At 52.0% G+C, this 19,027-nt stretch overlaps 1 protein-coding gene across 2 annotated transcripts in view; it reads left to right on the top strand.

Annotated features, from left to right (window-relative positions):
- The window catches only part of LRIG1 (leucine rich repeats and immunoglobulin like domains 1), a 115,771-nt gene that overhangs the window by 61,620 nt on the left and 35,124 nt on the right, over positions 1–19,027 (top strand). For both annotated transcript variants that reach the window (XM_047096195.1, XM_047096194.1), the window contains exon 4: positions 18,115–18,252. In XM_047096195.1, coding sequence (XP_046952151.1) covers positions 18,115–18,252 — 138 coding nt within the window. The remainder of the gene's footprint in view (positions 1–18,114; positions 18,253–19,027) is intronic.

Below are 19,027 nucleotides of genomic sequence, written 5' to 3'. Positions count from 1 at the left end.
GAGTGAGACCAAGGTGCATCCTCTCCCTGCCCTGGTGGCTTCCTCGGTCATCTCCGGGAAGGGAACGCAGGCTGGCGAGGACCCCACCTGCCTCTCTCGTCTGGACATCACCCATCAGAGCACATCCTACCTCTGGACCCCAGAATGCAAGCCATCCTGCAGTGAGAGGTGCTTGACTCTGAGGGGCGGGGAGGAAGCATCCTTTCTCCTGGTGCACATGGCCTCCCCCTTTAGAGAGGAACCAGTGTCCAGCCTCTTGGCTTCCAGCCCTGACTCTGCCCAGAGACCCTGCTGCAAGGTCTTCCACAAGTCACTGCGCCTTTCTTGAGCTGCTGTTCCCTCACCAGTAAGGAAAGGAGCTGGTGCTGTATCAGCCACGTTTGAGCAGTGTCCAGAATGCACGTGGCTGCGTCCTCTCCTGTCAGCCTGTGGGACCTGGCTGTGGGACCCTGGGGTCCTCGTAGAGGCTCGGATGGTGCCGAGATCTGTCCGGTGGGCCCGCCAGGCACGGTGTTGAGAAGTCTGGTTAAATGACGCAGGGGGTAGCACCGTAGCCAGTTTTTGCGGTCTGCCCCATCTCTCCAGGGGCTCCTCCTGGCCTCGGTCCCAAAGGTGCTCGGACTCAGCTGTTCCCTCCCCGCGAGACACCCAGGATGCCCCAGCCTCAGTCCACATTCCACGCTTACCACCCAGGGAACTGCCTGCTTTGTGGTTGCCCTGCAGTCTGTATTTGTTGAGGAAAAGAGCGAAGGATCCCTTTGTGGCTTCCCCGTTACCTGCGAGATCAGGTCTCAGCTCTTGCGCGTTTGTCCCGATTCCGTTTCTTTCTCCCTGTCACCACTTCCTGCCCTGATCTTTGCACGAAACTGCACGTGGGGAAAGCCGTGTCTTGGATTCTGTGTCTCGTTCGTGGTGTCTCCGTGGTCTGATATGGCTGTTCTCCCAGCCTGCTCCCCCACACCCTCCAGTCCCCATCTGTCAACGCACCTGTCACATCTGTGTTTTCCTCCTCGACTCCACCGTGCGTGTTTGGGGCATGAGGGGTGGGGTAAGGAGGACGACGGTGTTGCCGTCAAATATGCCTTTTTTTATTTTTATTTTTTACGGCAGCTGCACATAGTAGGCATGTTCGAAAAATTAAAGCACTTAATCAGTCAGTAGAAAAGTAAGCGATCGTGGAACACGGGGCAGATACTGGGTGGTTCCAGACCTTTATCATCGAGATGACGGGACCACCTCGGGACAAGTGATAACAGAAATGGTCTGTTGGGACCTCCAGCAGGCATGGCTCTTTCCAGCCCAGAGATAGGACTAGCTTTTCCCCGATGTGTTGGCAGGCTGGGCCGAGGATTACGGGAGAGAAGGATGTAGTGGAAACTACTGCGTGCCTGGCCGTGTGGCTTCGAGGGAGGAGTGTGGGCCCCTACAGGTTTGAATCTTTACCTGGCTGCTTTTTAGGTAAGAAATTGCCCTTACCCTGGCCTGCGGGCATCTGCTCACCCGTGAGGGGCCACCAGATGGTTAGGGGAAAGACTTTCTCCAGAGTGAAGCTGGAGAATCATAGCCGGTCCATGCATGCGTCCAGCCCGTCCTGACTACTTGTCTAAGAAACCTGAGAAAACCCAGAGTTACAGATAAGCGGTTTTCTTGGCTGCAGGATGTGTCAGAGCCTTTACTAATGAGGGGCTGGAGCTTGGTGTTTCCCACCTTCAGTGAGCCTGTGTTGTGTGGGATGAGTGGCGCCACGTAAACTTACAAACTGCAGAATCAAGCAGAACGAAAGGTATCTTTATCGGAGTCCTCGTCAGTACCTTCCTCTGGCTGGCCTGCTTCGGGGAGTCAGCAAGGACCCACGGGGCGGATGTGTGCAGACATTCCACAGCCGTTTGATGGAACCCCTCCAAAGTTAGTGTTTCAGGAATGGTGCTTTGGGAATCTCCGGTGTGGCCGTCCAAGTCTGACGCGGGTCAAGGTGTGGCCACCTAGCGAGCCCTCCTGCCCGGCCAGGCAGTGCTGGGGCCTCGGCTGAAGTAGAGGGCACAGGACCAGGTGGTCACTCCTGATGCGCCCCCCCAAGGGCCGTGCAGTCTTCTAACAGGCTTTGTCAACATCTCCCTTCTCACCAGGAGACCAGGCCCCCTTGTCCTTTCCTGAACAGTGGGAAATAATTAAACATTTCATGCTTACCCATATGAAATGTTTCAGAAATCCCGCAGTGCCCAGCAGTGTTAGGCTTTCTGAATGGAGTCATAGGAAGTAAGTTTCTGCTGGTTTGTAGGAATAGCTACCCAGTGAAGTAGCAGATTGGCTGTCTGATTCCACCGTGAATTCTGCCGAGGCCTCTATCTGATTCCACAAGGCAGATCGTGACATGTTTCTTTGGTGTTTTAAACCTTTTACTTTTGAGATAATTACAGATTCACGTGCAGTTGTAACAAAAAATAGTGTAGAAAGATCCTCTTATATTCTAACCCAGTTACCCCCAGTGGTAACATTGTAGAAAGCTTTTTATAACTAGGATATTGACCTTGATACAGTCAAGATACAGAACACCTCCATCCCCAGAATGATCCCTCGTTTTGCCTTTGGAAGCTTCCCCATTTCCCTTCTGCCCCCACGCCCTTGGCAGTGTCTAATTTGTTCTCTGTATATGACTCTCATTTAAAGAATGGGATACGAGTGGGTTTATACTGCCTGTACCCTTTTGGGACTGACTTCTTGTCTGGAAGCACAGTTCCCTGGAGATCCATCTAGGTTGTCGCATGTATCAATAGGTGACTTCTGTTATCACAGAATAGTACCCCATGATACGGATGCACCGCACTTCGTTGACCCATTCACCTGTCGAGGGACATCTGGGGTGTTTCCACATTTGGGCTGTTCAGAATAAAGCCGGTGTGAGCATTCATGTACAGGTTTTGAGTGCATGTAAATTTTCACTTTCCTGGGACCCATGCTGTAGAGCCTAATTGCTGCATTGTGTGATATTTGTATGTGTAGTTCTTTAAGAAACCACCACACTTCTCCAGCACGAATGTACCATCTTAAATTCCCATCAGTGAGGAACGAATGATTGGGTTCTCTGCATTGTGGCCAGCATTTGGTGGTGTCGCTTTTTTTTTTTTTTTTTTAACTTTTATTTATTTGAGAGAGAGACCGCGTGAGTGGAGCAGGGGCAGAGAGAAAGAGAGAGAAAATCCTCACTCACAGCGAGGAGCCCAGAACGGGGCTCGATCCCACGAACCTCAAGATCACGACCTGAGCTGATCAAGAGTCAAATGCTTAACCAATTGAACCACCCAGGCACCCCTACCTAGCTTTAGATCCCAAAGATTTTCTGCTGTGTTTTCTCTAAAAGTTTGTAGTTTACATCTCACATTTGGGTCTGTGATGATAAATTAAAAAAAAAAACAAAACAAAAAAACAACCTGAAGCAAAGAAGAAACTGGAAGCCTGTGGTTTCAAGAAAGACACAGCAAGTGCAGGCTCCACAGGCAAGACGAGGGGATGGCGTGGCTGTAGGTGCAGAGCAGGGCCACCGGAGAGGGGGCCGCGTTGATGCTGTAGCGGGGCTCACCATCTTCAGGGTAGATGAGGACTGACCTACAAAGGCCAACTCTAATCGCACGCGTACCCGTCCTGAACCCTCCCCAAGTACGGTCGGATCCTACGCTGAAGGCCTGGGGAATTGCGTGGTTAAGAGATACCCTAAGTCATATGACTGGGAGATCAAAAGGCTTCCAGATGGGGCAGGAAGCGGGCCTGGCTTTATTTTTAAAGGCACATCAGTGGTATCACTCCCAGAGGGGAGAGGGACTTGTCTTGGAAAGTGCAGCCAAGTGCAGAAGCCACTTCCTCCTCTTCTGGAACCCCCGAGCCGCCGGGAAGCTGGCATGGGAAGGAAGCGCCCGGGAGGCTCCTTCTGTGCCCCCCACCCTCCCAGGGATTGCAGGACCACCCTGGCACCCACACACCCGTCTTCTGTCCTCTTAACCTCAGGCTGGCTGATAAAACTTGGGTGCTTCTCCTCTTGAGACAGCCGCACAGCCTGGAGTCAGAGGAGACCCGCGCTTGCCTGCTGGTGAGCTGGGTGGCTCCAGACCCAGAGCCTGACGTCTCTGAACCTGGTTTAACAGGTGCTTTCTGTGGCCTGAAGAGAGCAGGGGGTGAACAAGTTTCTGCTCCTTGGAGAAGGCCCAGTGTTGTCCTATCATACTGTCAAGAGCTCGGCTCACCCATTTAGGGACCACTCCAGTCTTCTTGAGTGTAAGTAGGAGAGGGCTGGCTAGGCCTGGCAGCAGCCGTGTGCTGACGTGTGCCTGTGGAGGGGCAGGGGCGCGAGCCCCCTCTGAGCGCGCAGAGTTGGGTCTGCCTCTGATGGAATCACAGACGTGGGGTTGTAGCGTGCCGAGAGGAGGTGAGTGGCCCGGGGGACTGTCCAGGGAAGCCCTCTTCCACCTGCTTCCATTATGAGGCAGTACCACATACGGAGGAGGAGTGCGGGACAAGGACTCACGACTGGGCTCCCGTCCTAGCCGTGCTGCTTCCTGCCGCGTTCCCGTGCCTCAGCGTCCCCGTCTGTGAAATGGGGACTGTAGCAGTATCCATTCTTTGGTTTGTCGTGAGGATTAAATGAGCTAGCCAGAGCCTGCTCCTGGTAAGCTCTCACACGCTGTTACATTTGAGACCCCTCTTCCTGCTGTTATGGCCCCTGCTACTGCTCCGTTTGCACAAAGAAGTGTGGTGTGCCTTCTTGGTGGGTGAACGGCAGCCCAGTCGAGCGTTGGAACCGTTTCCGGGAGGCTGCAGGGGCCCCAGGGCACCATTCCAGGCTTCAACTACAAAGGCCCTTTGAAGTTTTTACCACCTGGAGCAGGCTCTGTGCCCCGAGACTGTCAGGATTCACGGGGTCCGAGAGGAGACTCTGGAACCCAGCACCATCCCGGCCTGGAGATGAATGGGTGGGGCCCCCGCCCTGCGGGCCCGCAGGGAAGAAAGGCCTCTACCGCTGAGGCCAGCCCCTCGGCGTGTTCACCCCTGAGGGCCCTCTGCCTCGGACAGTCAGGCAGGCCCAGCGTTTCTACACTTTAAGGTTGTGTTCACAGCCTTGTCAAATAGCAGTTTAATTTACTTACATAAAAAAGCACATGAAAATAATATGCAAAAGAGAGGATGGGAAAAATTCCGTGGTCATCCTGCTATGTCCAAGAGAAACGTTCTAGGGTATTTCCCATCCTTTTTCTGCTGGCTTCTTTGGGAGAGTGGCGGTCATGGGACTCACTTCCCAGTGCACCCTGCCTTTTGCTCTAGATTACGGTATGGGCAGAATCGTGAGTGTCCAGGGCTGACGTGGGAGGGCAGCCACGAGAACATTAAGTTTTGTTTGGAAATTGTGAGGACGGTGGGGTTCACAGGTTTCCCCTGCTGTCTGGAAGAGGAGTGTTCCTGTGAAACCTTTTGTAGCCAAAATGGTATAAAGCTAAAAAGCACTTCTCCTTGCGTTGAAGCAGAAGTCCTCTTTGGGTTTCTGTCAGTTTGCAAAAGCAGGTGCTAAGGTCTGTCCGTCTTTCCTCAAAACGAACCTGTGTTCAAGTCCTGGTTGGTGAGGACTCCCAGGGACAGAAACCGCTGTAGCCGAAGACAAAGGCTGTTGCTGGTTGTAGATTTCCAGGTGACCCCTGTGCCCACACCCCCTTCCCTGCTGCTCACCGGCATTGAGTGTGGGGAGAGGTGCTTGCTCTGTGTGGTGTAGCAGCTGTACCTTGTCACAGGGCAGGGACCGGGGGATGTTTCCACCCCACCCTCTTGGTGTTGAGACTCAGTTTGAGGAGATTCACCCCTTGCGGCTTCTTGACACCGTCCACGAGGAGCTAGGGGGACTCCCCTTGGCGAGAGTTTCTGGGATCTGAGCCTGGCCCTAGGGGGTTCTCTGACCACGTGCTCCTCACTGCCACCACCTCTCCGACCTTGCCCACCTTTCTTGGCCAGCCCCTCCTTTCTGGAACAGTCTGTGCCAGGAGCCCCTTGTGAGGGGCACTGGTTTCCCTCGCTATTGCCGTTGAGGGACAGAGCCAAGTGCACACAGGCCCAGACACATGGGCCTTGACAGTGGTGATGAGAGTAACTCAGGTGAGCCAGAACGTTCCTGCGGCCCCCACAGGCTCCCTGCTGTGCCAGGGTTTGTGCTTCCACGGAACAGGGACCCACAGCCTGACGCTCTGTGCACTTGCAGGCAGGGTGCCTCCTCCATGAGGGCCCCAGGGTGCCGGAGAGGAACACCACCCGTGTGCAGGGCGGCAGGCTGCCAAGGCAAGGGGGAAAAGGAGAAGAAATCAAGGGATGTGTGGGTTGGTTTAGGTGAGAAGAAAGCTGAAAGAATTGAGCAGCCATGTTGGCCTTGACCAGGAAAGAACCCCTACTTGAGTTGCTCATCACCCTTCCCCCTGTGGCCCAGGGACGATGGGGAATGTGGGTAGAGTTGCTCCTTGCCGCTGCCGGATGCGGGAAAGATGGATGGACGGACGGATGGACCGTTGGCCGCTGCACCATCAATAGAGCTGTTCCCCCTTTACCAGCCCTGGCTAATCAGCGAATGTCTGTGGTTGGGGTTAAACTGGGGGAAATGCAGTTAACCCCAAAGTCCATTTTATTAGGCATTTTCTTTTTAAATATGACGGCTTTTCTATCTAATAAAGGTAATTCCAGGTTACACCTTTAATTTCTTCAAAAAATTTTCTTTTTTTTTTTTTTAAATTTTTTTTTTCAACGTTTATTTATTTTTAAGACAGAGAGAGACAGAGCATGAACGGGGGAGGGGCAGAGAGAGAGGGAGACACAGAATCGGAAACAGGCTCCAGGCTCTGAGCCGTCAGCACAGAGCCCGACGCGGGGCTCGAACTCACGGACCGCGAGATCGTGACCTGGCTGAAGTCGGCCGCTTAACCGACTGCGCCACCCAGGCGCCCCCAAAAAATTTTCTTAATTGGATAGTTGGTCTTGCCTCAGTGTTTTTTACCTAATAACGTTTTTTTTTTTGTTGTTGTTCAGGTCTGTGATGGTGAATGTAGGAGACTGAACTAAAGCTGTAATTCATTTTTTTATTCAATAAATATTTATTGAGCACCATTTATGTTCCAAGCATGGGACTGGGTGCAAAGGATATAGCACTAAAGAAGTTGGGCTAAAAATTCTAATTCCTTTCTAATGATGTGTTGACCATGGGACTACTTAATACCTTAGGAAGCTTTGTTTTAATCTGTTTATAATTAATAGACTCTTAGAGCACTTTTAGGTTTATAGAAAAATTGAATCGAGAGTATGGAGACTTCCTATATACCTCCTCCTCTGGTTTCTGCTGTTAACATTCTGCCTTAGTGTGGTAAATTTGTTAGAATGGATGGGCCAGTATTGATACATGATGAAGTAAACCTCTGGTTGACATTAGGGCCCGCTGTTCTACGTTCTGTGGGCTTCCGTAAATGTTTCACGGCCTGTATTCACCATTTACACTTTTATTCAGAGTAGTTTCACTGCCCTGAAAATCCTGTGTTTCCACCTGTCCATCCTTCTCTCTCCATAACCTGTGGCAAGTCCTGATCTTTTTATTGGCTCCATAGTTTTGCCTTTTCCAGAATATCCTATATTGGAATCGTAAATTCCAAGATAGCCTTTTTTGATTAGCTCCATTTGCTCAACCATGTCCATTTCCTTAGGAGGTTTTCTTGTGTTTGTTTGCACATGCAAAAATGGAAGGCGGAAGTAGTTGGGATGGGGATCCTCATGACTTATAGTCATTTATGGAGTGGGTCACTCTAGACTCTACAGGACTGTGGTTGCTGACTCTTGGCCGTGCCTAACTTACCTCCTTCCAGATCTTAGACTTCCAGCTTGATTGTGTGTCAGGGTGGGGGGACCAAGTGGGGTCTCCTGCATCGAAGTGCCTGGGGCCACCCACTCCCATGGGGATGGGACATCAGGTTTCCTTTGCAAGGAGTTAAAACAGTTCGTTGAAGACCCTAAGGGGACAGTGACCCTAAAGGAAGTGAAGGGGTCAGGAGGATAGTTGACACAGCCTAGTTCTGCCTTCGGAAGGGTTGACCCCGCCTGGCGGAGGCTGTTTATCCCGCCACTGGGCCACTCTTGTTTTTTATCCGATCTCCACCTGAATAAACAGATCGGGAACGTCATCTCCAGCCAGGCTGAGAATCTGCCAGAATTCCCCAGGGAACTGATGATTCACCAGCAGCGGCGGCGGGGGTAGTGAGAAGAAGAGAGAGAGAGAGAGAGAGAGAGAGAGAGAGAGAAAGAAAGAAACCTGCTTATTCTGACTCTCATTTCCTGTCCAGCAAACACCCTAGGCTGGGCCGTTTCTTAGGCGTCGCTCGTTTCTTAGAGAAAATGGTCAGTAGATTTATGCAGTAGATTTATTATGCAGATGGTTTGGTTTTCATTCTTAAGGTGAATGTAAAGCAGGCTGGTGAGAGGGCGATGCTTTGGACCGTCATTCCGAGAGGAGAAACTTCTCCACACTGGCCTAGGAAACCTCTTCTGGACTCACTTGTTCTTTTTGGAACCTCCTTACCTTCTTACTTCAAGTGGCTTGTGGTGTTCTTCCCAGTACTTCGCATAACATTACTTCTTGCCAACTTGGGACTCAGAATTATTTTCTCTTCTTTGCTTTTTTGGTGCTCATTAGGTGCCCACTTAAAATCATTCTGACACCTGAACGAGATTCGATTGGGCTTGGCCCTGCTCTGTGGCCCCAGGCTGTATTCTTGAGGCTTTTTGTGGGGGACAGGTGCAGGCAGGGGGGCACACGAGGGTGGTTGCCATCTGACAGTGTGGCTGAATGAAGCAGCATGAAACAGGTCATTTGGATGAAATGACTTTTCGGACACATTTCAACTCTGGAGGATTTGGTTTAAAAGAAAACTACCGAAAAAGGGGGGCGGGTGGTAAAGAAAAGAAAACTGCCAGTGTTTGATAAGGGGGAACAGCGTTTGCATGCCCTGTGACTGTGCCACAGCGCCACTCCTGGACATTGATGCTTGCCAGAAACGCATGCAAGTGTGCACCAAAGATACATGCAAAAGACGTGTGTTCACAGCTGGGACTTTTGCAGTAGCCCACCCTGGAAATCACTCAGTGCCCACCAACGGTAGAAGAAAATATAAATCGCTGTGTACTCTCTCTATAGACATATCACACAGTGACGAAAAGGAATTTCCTACTAAGGCAAGGACGGATCCCATGAACATAATGTTGAGTGAAGGCTGGACACTGAAGAACATATCTGGAATGATTCCATGCGTATAAAGCCCCAGAGTAGGCAAAATTAGTCCCCGGTGGTAGAACAGAGCTGTTCCCTCTGGGAAGAATAGCCACTAGGAGAGTGACAGGAAGGAGGCCGCACACATTCTGTGTCTCGATGTGAGTGGTTGGCACACGGGTGAATGCCCTGGTAAAAACGCATCGAGCTCTGCGCTTGGAATTTACGCACTTCTCCGCATGCCCGTGCGGTTGCCCTAAAAACGTTTACAAACAAATAGGACAGCTGCCACCACTGGGCCATATGGTCTGTTGGGTAGTGCTGTAGTTTTCAACAAAGGAGAAATTACCATCTTCATCCACGTTCCTGAAATGATTAGCATCTTCTGGTGCTTGCCATAGTGCGGCCAACCCCCACAGGCAGGCATCAGGGCCTCTGTGGCCCGTGCTGGGTTTTACACTAAATCGGTGATGAGGTCACTAACTGTCTCGTCTTCTGTGGGTTCCATGTATGGGCTGTAAAATACTATGGCAGCCCCCCACCCCAGCGTCACCGAGTGTATGTGCCCGTGCAGGGGCCGTAGGTACGGTGGTGCAGAGCCAGAGCACGAGTTCTGTGGCACCACGGGGTGGGCCGGGTGCAGGGTGCTTCGGGTGCTCACAGCCCGCAGGGTGTGGAGTGGGAGGATCCAGCCGGGATCCTGGTGGCGAGTGCGGGGTGGGGGCAGTGCTGGCAGGTGCGGGACTCTGCCCCCCCATTTCGGGGCTCGATTGTGTGAAACTGTTTCTTAGCCAGAAGTTCAAACGGAGAGAGATCTGGAATTTGAATTTTGCTGATTCTGTTAAGTAAGACGTACGGAGAGTTTGAGGACTGAGATAACACGGAAGATGTGTTGTCACCAGTGAGAATTCATACTCTGGGAGTTGTCAGTGTGGATTTCTGGGAGTCACCATCATTCTCTGGAAGAGCAGAAGGGTGTGCCTGCTTAAATGTGAGGACTTTGCATTGGCCAGCTTCAATGTGTCTGCCTAATTGGAAGAATTCAAGAGAGTCAGGATAAACTGAGGATCGCTGTTCTCTCTCAGATCACCCTTTGCACCTGTCTGTCTCCGCTGGCTCCAGGCAGGATCCCGGGTTGTCTTTGGAGGAATATAACAATGATGAAGACTCAGGTCCCACTCAACTTCCTGAAGAGGTAGAAAAGACATCAGTGGGAAAGATTCTAATTAGTGATGTCTGACATGAGCCCTGGAGGAACAATAGGAGGGTTCTTGGCTGTAGGGAGGCATTTACTGCCATTTTGTAGGCAGTTAAACCAGATGCCGACAGCGATTTACCAAAACGAGTTGCTAAGCTGCCTCGGAGCTGGAAATGGAATCTGGGGGACTCCGCACACCGACGCACAGTAGTTGCTATAGTGTCGACCAGGGGACAGTAAACTATAGGTAGTGGGCCACATGTGGCCCTCAGCTTATTTTTGTAAATAAAGTTTTCTTGGAGCAGTCACACTCATTCATTTACCCATTGTCCTATTGCACTCTAGCATCAGAGTTGAGCACTTGTGACAGAGCATACATGATGCACAAGCCTAAAATATTTACCATCAGGTCTATTCTAGAAGACGTTTGTTGACCCGTGGTGTAGACAATAGGTGCGTAACTTCAGGAACCAGCTGCAATCCATTTGCCCCACCTTGACCCTGCCTCCTTTGATCTCCTTGCCCTTTCTTGTGGCTGTTGTTAGTGACACGAGATCTTTTCCACCACCAAGGGGAATACCTTATAAACCAGGCTTTCACAGAACCGTAGTGGAGCAGTCACTTATGATAAAAAGTTTTAAATGTTGGTTTCAAATGCCTCTGTCTGTTTTACCGTCCAATTTAACATCAGCTCTGAAAACGTAGCCAAGTGGAGAGGGCTTATCTTGCCTGCTCTCTGCCTTTGAAGACTGATTTTATTTTGAAGCCTTTAACAGGTGTTGGTTTAATAGACTTCTGCTGTATTAAGTTCTCCTCGCCCCAGAGGGCAGCCTGAGGGGTAAACCGCCACAGGGTGGAGGCGAATGTTGGGCCCTTCACCCTTCGCCGGCCGCACAACCTCAGAACCGTCCTAATTTGGTTTAGTGGCAGAGACAGGCTGGGCATCCCTCCCCAGCTCTCCATTCCCTAAGAATAAAGGTAGCCATTCGCACATACAGGTCCCTAAAGACATGGTCTCAAAGCAACTATTCTCTTCTTTCTTACGCGGAATGTCCTGTGTAAGCGCTTTCCCTTCCTCTGCGTTGTGCGCGGAGATGGGACCCCCCCCCCCCCCCCCCCCGCACAAAGCCCTCTGCAGATTTGCTGCTCACGCAGGACTCCGGGAAGCTGGTACAAAAGCTGGGCCTCGCCGCGGCCAGTTAATTACCCAGAGCAGTCTGAGGTGACCAGGAAGTAGCCGGCTAGCATTCAGATCTAGCCAAGCTTTGCTGAAGGTTGATGGATCGAATCCAGGACGAGGTTCTTAAAATTCTGCTGGGAGAGCCTCTCAGATGGCATGCCGGAGGGTCCTCCTCCCCTGAGTTTGCGTTCTGGTTCTCCTCGTCTCTCAGCTGTGTGAGACCTCAGGAGAATCCCAGCAGGATCTCCAAGCCTCAGTTTCTTCCACTGTAATGCACAGAAAATAACGGTACCTTCGTCTTTAATCGCTGTGTGATTTCCCTGAGGCTTTCGCCCAGGGCCTGCTGCCTATAGGTGTTGAGGTATTGGCCAGCTCTTGCTAAAAGGAACTTGAACAGGGACCCAGAAATTAGATGAGTGTGGACTTACTTGGGAACTGGGCAGTTAGGTAAAGGAGTCACCTGGTGACCACTTCCATGTTTGCACGTGGCATTAAAAAGCACGGACAGTTGCTTGAAAGTAGACCACGTGATGGGATCAGGGCAGCGACCACATTTTCCCAACTGTCTACGCTCAAGGAGGTGGGAGGGCTTCCCCTGAATACTGGCTGTTGGCTCGAGCCTTTATGGATGGGTGCGTGGGGGGGGGGTGGCTTGGACAGGCCAACTTCCCCCGGGATAGGGGGCGGGCAGGGTAGAGTTTGGTGGGCTGGGGTCAGGGGTGTGTACATAAGCTATGCTTTGGCTGCAGGAGCGAGGAGGGGGTGTGATGCAGCTGGTTGGGGATCCATCGGGGTTCTAGCCATGGAGTCCTGCAGAAGCTTTCGTCTGGGATTTACTTTGAGGCACAGCTCCCCAAGACGGCCCGGTCTCCCTGTGGCTGGGTGTGATGCTCTCCAGCCGGAGCACGCTTGTTTCATGCACACAGCTAAGAGGCAGAGCTCTGAGTCAACGCTTCGCTGCTGAGAGAGGAGTCAGGCCTGCCTCCTCGCACCGAAAGGGCAGAGGAGTAGACAGGATCCAGTCATTCATTCGTTTTATTCATTCTCTTGCCAGAGCACCTCCCGCTAACTAGGTCCTGAGCCTGGCTCTGAGGATACAAATATGACTAATAAAAACAAGAACCGGTTTTATTGAGCAACTGCTATGTGTCAGGTCACATCACCCATGGGGCATAGGAACTTCACACGTTGCTTTATAGATGAGGCTCCTCTTGAAGTTCACGCCTGGAAGTTGTGTAACTGGGGTTTGAACTCAGGCAGGGCAGTGGTCACGGCATGTTCTGTGCTGTGCCAAGTCCCAGCCCAGGAAGAACTCCTGGCCGTGGGTGGAGTTGCCACGGTCCACGGAGACCTCTCACCCGCTGGGATTCTTGTTTTGAGAATGAGGGGAGGCAGAGTCCACAGGAACTCAGAACTGTGTGGTCAGTTTTGCAGAGTACACGGAGTTCAGGAAGGATGTGATCAGGGCTCTGGGCTAGAGTGTGGAGCAGAGAGGGGCGCCTGGGTGACTCAGTCGGTTGAGCATCCAGCCTTTGGTTTCGGCTCAGGTCATGATCTCACGGTTTGTGAGTTTGAGCCCCGCATCGGGCTGTGTGCTGACAGCTCAGAGCCTGGAGCCTGTTTCGGATTCTGTGTCTCCCTCTCTCTCTGCCCCTCCCCCGCTCTCTCTCGCACGCGCACGCGCTCTCTCTCTCTCTCTCTCTCAAAATGAGTAAGTGAAAATTAAAAACAAAAAAGAGTGTGGAGCAGAGAGCCTAGTCCAGCGGGGCGAGGGCAGTGCATCCTTGGCAGCTGGGAACAGGGGTGTTTAAGCCCTGAGGACCCCTGGAGCTGCTGCGGGCCAAGTCTCTTGTGTTGTCTGGGCCGTGCTGCCACAGGCCAGTTGACACCCTTTCTTTCCTTCATGTTCCCTAACTGAACTCATCTGCTTGCAGGCTTTTCTTCTGTTGAAATGCCGGCGAGCCCCAGATCTGTGGGATTCAGAAATGTAACCTGTATTCATTTTTTTCCACCACATATTTATTGAGCACCTGTTATGTGCCTCACGCCATTCCAGTGGTTGGAGACACATTGGTGGACAAAACCGACTGATAGCTCTGCCTTCTTTGAGCCACATCCTGGTGGGAGGGAAGATGTTAAACTGGAAATAAGCATATTGCTGGATATATTAGGTGATAATTAGAGCTTTTGGGAAAAATGCCGTAGGAAGTGTAGTGGAAAGTGTGTGTGTGTTTGTGAGAGAGAGATGGGGTGAAGAAGCCTGTGGGTTTAGACAACATGGCCAAGGACATTTGAATAAGATGGGAAAGGGGCAAGGGGATACCATCTGTGGGTCTCCGGTGGGGGGGGGGGGCGGGGAGGAGCATTCTATGCAGAGAGAAGGGCAAGTGCAAAGGTCCTGAGACAGGTGTGTGCCTACGTGGGAGAGGGTCCATGTGGGGCAGTGTGTGAGGAACAGTGCAGAGACAACAGGGCGCTATGTGGCAATCACGTGGGCTTTGGAGACCGTTGTGAGGACTTAGTCCTAAATGAGATGCAAGAGCCATCTTTTGAGTTGTAGGCAGTGGATTCTTGTAAACTGACTTTGTTTTTCGGTTTGGTTTTTATACCGTGATAATATTTACCATCGGGATCCTTTTTTAAGCTCAGTAATGCGAAGTACGCTCATTTTGTGCAACTAATTTCCAGGGCTTTTTCCCTCTTGCAAAACTAAACCCCTGTACCCATTGAACACCTCCCCTTTCCTGCCTCCTCCAGCCCGGGCAAGAACTGCTCTACTTTCTGCTCCAGTGAATCTGACTCCACCAGGAAACTCACAGATGTGGAACCAGACAGCATTTGTCTTTCTGTGATTGGCTTTTTTTGGTTTCACTTGACAGTGCCCTCCGGATTCATCCATGTTGTAGCTCAGGTCAGAATTTCCCTTTTAAGGCTGAAGAGTAGTCCGTGGTCCATGTATGGGGCCCTGTGTTCATCCGCTCATCCCTCCAGGCACATTTGGGCTGCTTCCCCTTCTGGGTATTGTGTGTAATGTTGCTCTGAACATGGCTGTGTGTGTAAGTCTTTCATTTTTTTCAATTTTTTAAATGTTTGTTTACTTTTGAGAGAGAGAACACATGAGCATGGGGGGAGGGGCAGAGAGAGAGAGAGAGAGAGGGAGACACAGAATCCGAAGCAGGCTCCAGGCTCTGAGCTGTCAGCACAGAGCCCGACGCCGGGGCTCGAACCCACGGACCACAAGATCATGACCTGAGCTGAAGTCGGTCGCTTAACCGACTGAGCCCCCCAGGAGCCCCTGCATGTGTCTTTGAGATGTGCTTTCAGGTCTTTGGGATATATAACCAGAAGTAACACTGCTGGATCATATGTAATAGTTCTTTAATGTTTTGAGGCTCCACCCTGGCATTTTCTTCAGCACTTTGTTGTGGTTCCTCTTTCCCTACATGCTTGTAGCCATCGTATGGGTGTGAGGTGGTTTGTCATTGCGTTGCCCTAATGATGAGTGCTCTTGGGCGTCTTTTCCTGTGCTCAGTGGCCATGCACTCGTCCATCTTCGGAGAAATATCTGTTCAAGTCCTTCGCCCATTTTTTCATCAGGTTGTTGGGGTTTTTTGGTTGTTGAATTGTAGGAGTTCTTTGTATATTCTCGATACTAATCCCTTGTCAGATATATGATTTTCAAATGTTTTCCCCCCATTTCTTGGGATGCCTTAAAGGATCTCTGTGGTTACTGGGTTGGGAGTGGTCCATTATGTGGACAAGGATGGAAGGCATAGCCACTAGCCTAACCAGGGTATTTTAATATTTGCAAACCAGAATATTTAGTATCACTGATGCAGCCTCCAGCTGTCATCTCCGGCTCCCGTGGGCCCCTCTCGTCCTCTTGCATCTGTCTGTGTTGCTGCCCCGTCTCTCCTTGACCACGGGCACGTGGAGTCCCTGCTCCCTAGGGTGGCCTGGGGGCCCTCGCCTGGTGTGCTCTGTCTGTCCCCAGTGTCCGGTCCTGCCCCCAGAGCTGGACCCCGCATGCTGGTCTGGCAGAATTCAGCACGGCTCCTGGCACATTTCGTCCACCTTGCCTCCGACACCCTCACTCCCACGCTCTGTTGTGTCTCATCCGCGTGGCTGCCCCTTGGGCCAACTGGGGAGCTCTCTACAGTGTGTGAAAGAGCCCCATCATCATTACAGTAGCCTTCCTCCAGAGTGGGGCTGGTGCCCCACAGAGCGTGCTGGAGTCGCTAAATAAACAGACTGGCAAGAAAGACAAAGACAGGTGTAAGATGAAAGGCAGAGACTGAGAGACAAGGCGCAGTGAGAGAAATGTCGGGGGGCTCACAGCTGTCCCGTGGGCCCTTGCTGTGTGCACGGTCCCTTTCTGCCCCACTTCGGGGCCGCACTGGGGCTCCTTGCCTGCTTTCACATCGTCTCTTCCTGGCTCCTTGGTCCTGCATTCACAGTTTCTGGACGAGGCTCAGCTCTGCTGCCTTTATTTCTTGTTCTTTCTTTCCCATACTTAACATAATAAAGGTTTTCTTTTCTTTTTTTCTTCTTCTTTTGGAGTCAGAAAACTGAAGAGACCATCTCTATTAGACACATTGTAAAGAACTCAAAGGAAATAGCTTCTGGGGGGTGGGGAGGGGACACGAAGGGAAAAGCGGCCTTTCATTCTGGGGAGACTTCCCCGTGTCTGGAGTTGTGCCCCTGTAAATGGGTGTTGGGTTCAGGGCCTGGGAGAGTTGTGAAAACACAAAGGAGCGGACAAGAAGCCCCAGGGCTTCTGGGAGAGAGAGCCTCGTTTATGCCTGTTGGAACCAATTTGGCCAAGCGTGTGTTTAAAAGAGATGCCACTGGGTACGCGACGCCTGGCTTACTCGTGTTGTGTTCAAGAATGCTTTGATTGGCCGGGGCCCCTGACACTGTTCACTCAGAAACGGGCCCGAGTGAGGGCCTGGAACCAGCACAACCCCAGCAGATTTTGAAGTATCTGAATATTGGGATGAGGGCTGCTGGGGTTTGAATCTGCCCCACGGAGCCAAATCCACGGTGGGGGCCACCCCGGGTCCTGCAGCCGTTGTCCGTGTTTCTTGTCTTTCTCCTGATCAACCGGTACTGGCCGGTTGGTTAGACCGTGGGTTTTTCAGGAGGACGACACGTGCGAGTAAGTCACGGTGGTAGACTGCCTTCCTTGGGCAGGGGTTAAACACTCCGAACGCTTGGGTTAACGTCTGCTTTAGTGGGTCTGCCGTATGCCTGAAATAAGGGGTGGTGGCCCCATCTTGCATACGAGGAAACCGAGGAACAAAACTGTCAAGGGGGTCGAGTCGGAAAGATCGGAGGATTCAATTCCAGCTAGACTGAGCGCCCAGTTCCTGTTGCCCTTAGGTTGTCAGAATCGCGTCATTTAAAAAAAAAAAAAAATCCCTCGTGCCTGTCTTCACACCTGACAAAACGTGTGGTGCATGGCGATGGATTAAGTTAGATGAGACCTGAACTCGGTCTTCGGAGCCTGCAGCCTCCTAAGTGATGGGGCTGGGCTGTGTTCTGAAGATGCTAAGTGAGAACCACACCAGGAGCTGGCTGGTTCCACCGGGCACATTGCTTATGGGAAAGCGCCCTGGTCAGTTCTGAGTTGCAGTATCGCTGTTCTTTGCATGGCGGCCTTCCACATTTCTCCTGCGGGCTTCTCCTTGGGGAGAACCTAGGCTTTGAGTTTGGGTGGACAGACTTGTCATCGACAGAGAATTCAATACCGTAGCAGCCAGCCAGCAGGTGATAACGTCACAGCAAGAAGAATGGGAGAGCTCATTTTAAGAATGCTGCTACCACCATTAAAAAAAAAAAAAAAATTTTTTTTTAAAGGAGGGCAGGTGCACCACCTGGGTGGCTCAGTCGGTTAAGCATCCGACTCTGGCTCAGGCCATGATCTCACGGTTTGTGGGTTCAAGCCCCACATCGGGCTCTGTGCTGACAGCTCAGAACTTGGAGAGCCTGCTTCAGATTCTGGATCTCCCTCTCTCCCCCTTTCCTGCTCATGCTCTTCCTCTCTGTCTCAAAAATAAATAAACACTGGGGTGCCTGGGTGGCGCAGTCGGTTAAGCGTCCGACTTCAGCCAGGTCACGATCTCGCGGTCCGTGAGTTCGAGCCCCGCGTCAGGCTCGGGGCTGATGGCTCGGAGCCTGGAGCCTGTTTCCGATTCTGTGTCTCCCTCTCTCTCTGCACCTCCCCCGTTCATGCTCTGTCTCTCTCTGTCCCAAAAATAAATAAAAACATTGAAAAAAAAAATTAAAAAAAAAAATAAAAAAAATAAATAAACACTAAGAAAACGCGACACCACTTTTATAATTTTCTGAATGAGCAAAACAGGGAGGAAGACGTGTGAAAAGAGGCGGGGGGGGGCAGGTAGGGGGAATAATGGTTCCCTTGCAGAAAGACATGCTCAGGTCCCCTTGTCCGTTTGTGTGTTTTAGGCAACACAATAAGATTCGAAGCGTGGAGGGGAGTCAGCTGAAGGCTTACCTTTCCTTGGAAGTGCTGGACCTGAGCTCGAACAACATCACGGAGATCCGGAGCGCCTGCTTTCCGCAGGGGCTGCACATCAGGGAGCTGTAAGTGCCCGTGCCCCCCCCCCCCACCCGTCAGCACCCGCGTGCACGCAGGGTGCACGTGTCCTTCTCCCCCCGCGTGACCTGAGACTCCGGGCTTGGGCGCGCCCCTCTGGCTTCCCTTGGCAGGGCGTCCGGGTTCCTTATCTCCCGTGGGCACAGGTGTAGAGCATTTCCTAAGGAGCGGCGTTTCTCTGACAGCAGGGGTGGAGGTGGGCCCAGGGAGAGCTTGGCAAGGGGCCTCTCACACCCACCAGCTGAGGGGAGGGTCTGGCCCTCAGACACAGGTCTGTCTTGATAGAGGGCCTGTGTTCTTTGTCCTTTCCCGGGCTGCCTCCCAGGAGAGCTTGGGGAGAAGGCTGGGGGGGCACTTAGAAAACAGCACTGCGGGGAGACCTCCCTGCCGAGGCTGAAGCGGTGGGTGCTGGCCTCTGCGGCACTGACCCCCGCAGCCTGGCGTGAGGTCTCTTCGAGCAGGCACTGACTCCCTTCTGCAGCTTCCCGGCCCTGTCCTCTTTGCTGGTCTGTGTCTCGTCCGCCCATCGTCCTAGCCCTTCTCACACCCAGTGGATGGTAGAAGGCAGGAAGAACCGTGAAAGCCTGTTGAGCTTGCTGCTTGTTGGTAGAAAAATGGTGCTTCGGGGAAGAAACGAAAAACCCGGGCTCCGGAGAGGTCTTCAAATGACACGAGTTTTCATTTCCTTTGCTCTTTTACTGATCCTGAGTCGTTTTGGAGATCGTCCATGAGGCTGGTTTAGGGGTCGTTATGACCCCTAAG

Source organism: Lynx rufus, unplaced genomic scaffold, assembly GCF_022079265.1.
Source record: "Lynx rufus isolate CCGP_SWC_20201006 ecotype Redwood Valley unplaced genomic scaffold, mLynRuf1.p SCAF_4, whole genome shotgun sequence".
NCBI classification, from domain to species: domain Eukaryota; kingdom Metazoa; phylum Chordata; class Mammalia; order Carnivora; family Felidae; genus Lynx; species Lynx rufus.
The sequence above is the reverse complement of the archived record's forward strand: the minus strand, read 5'-3'. Positions and strand labels throughout refer to the sequence as shown.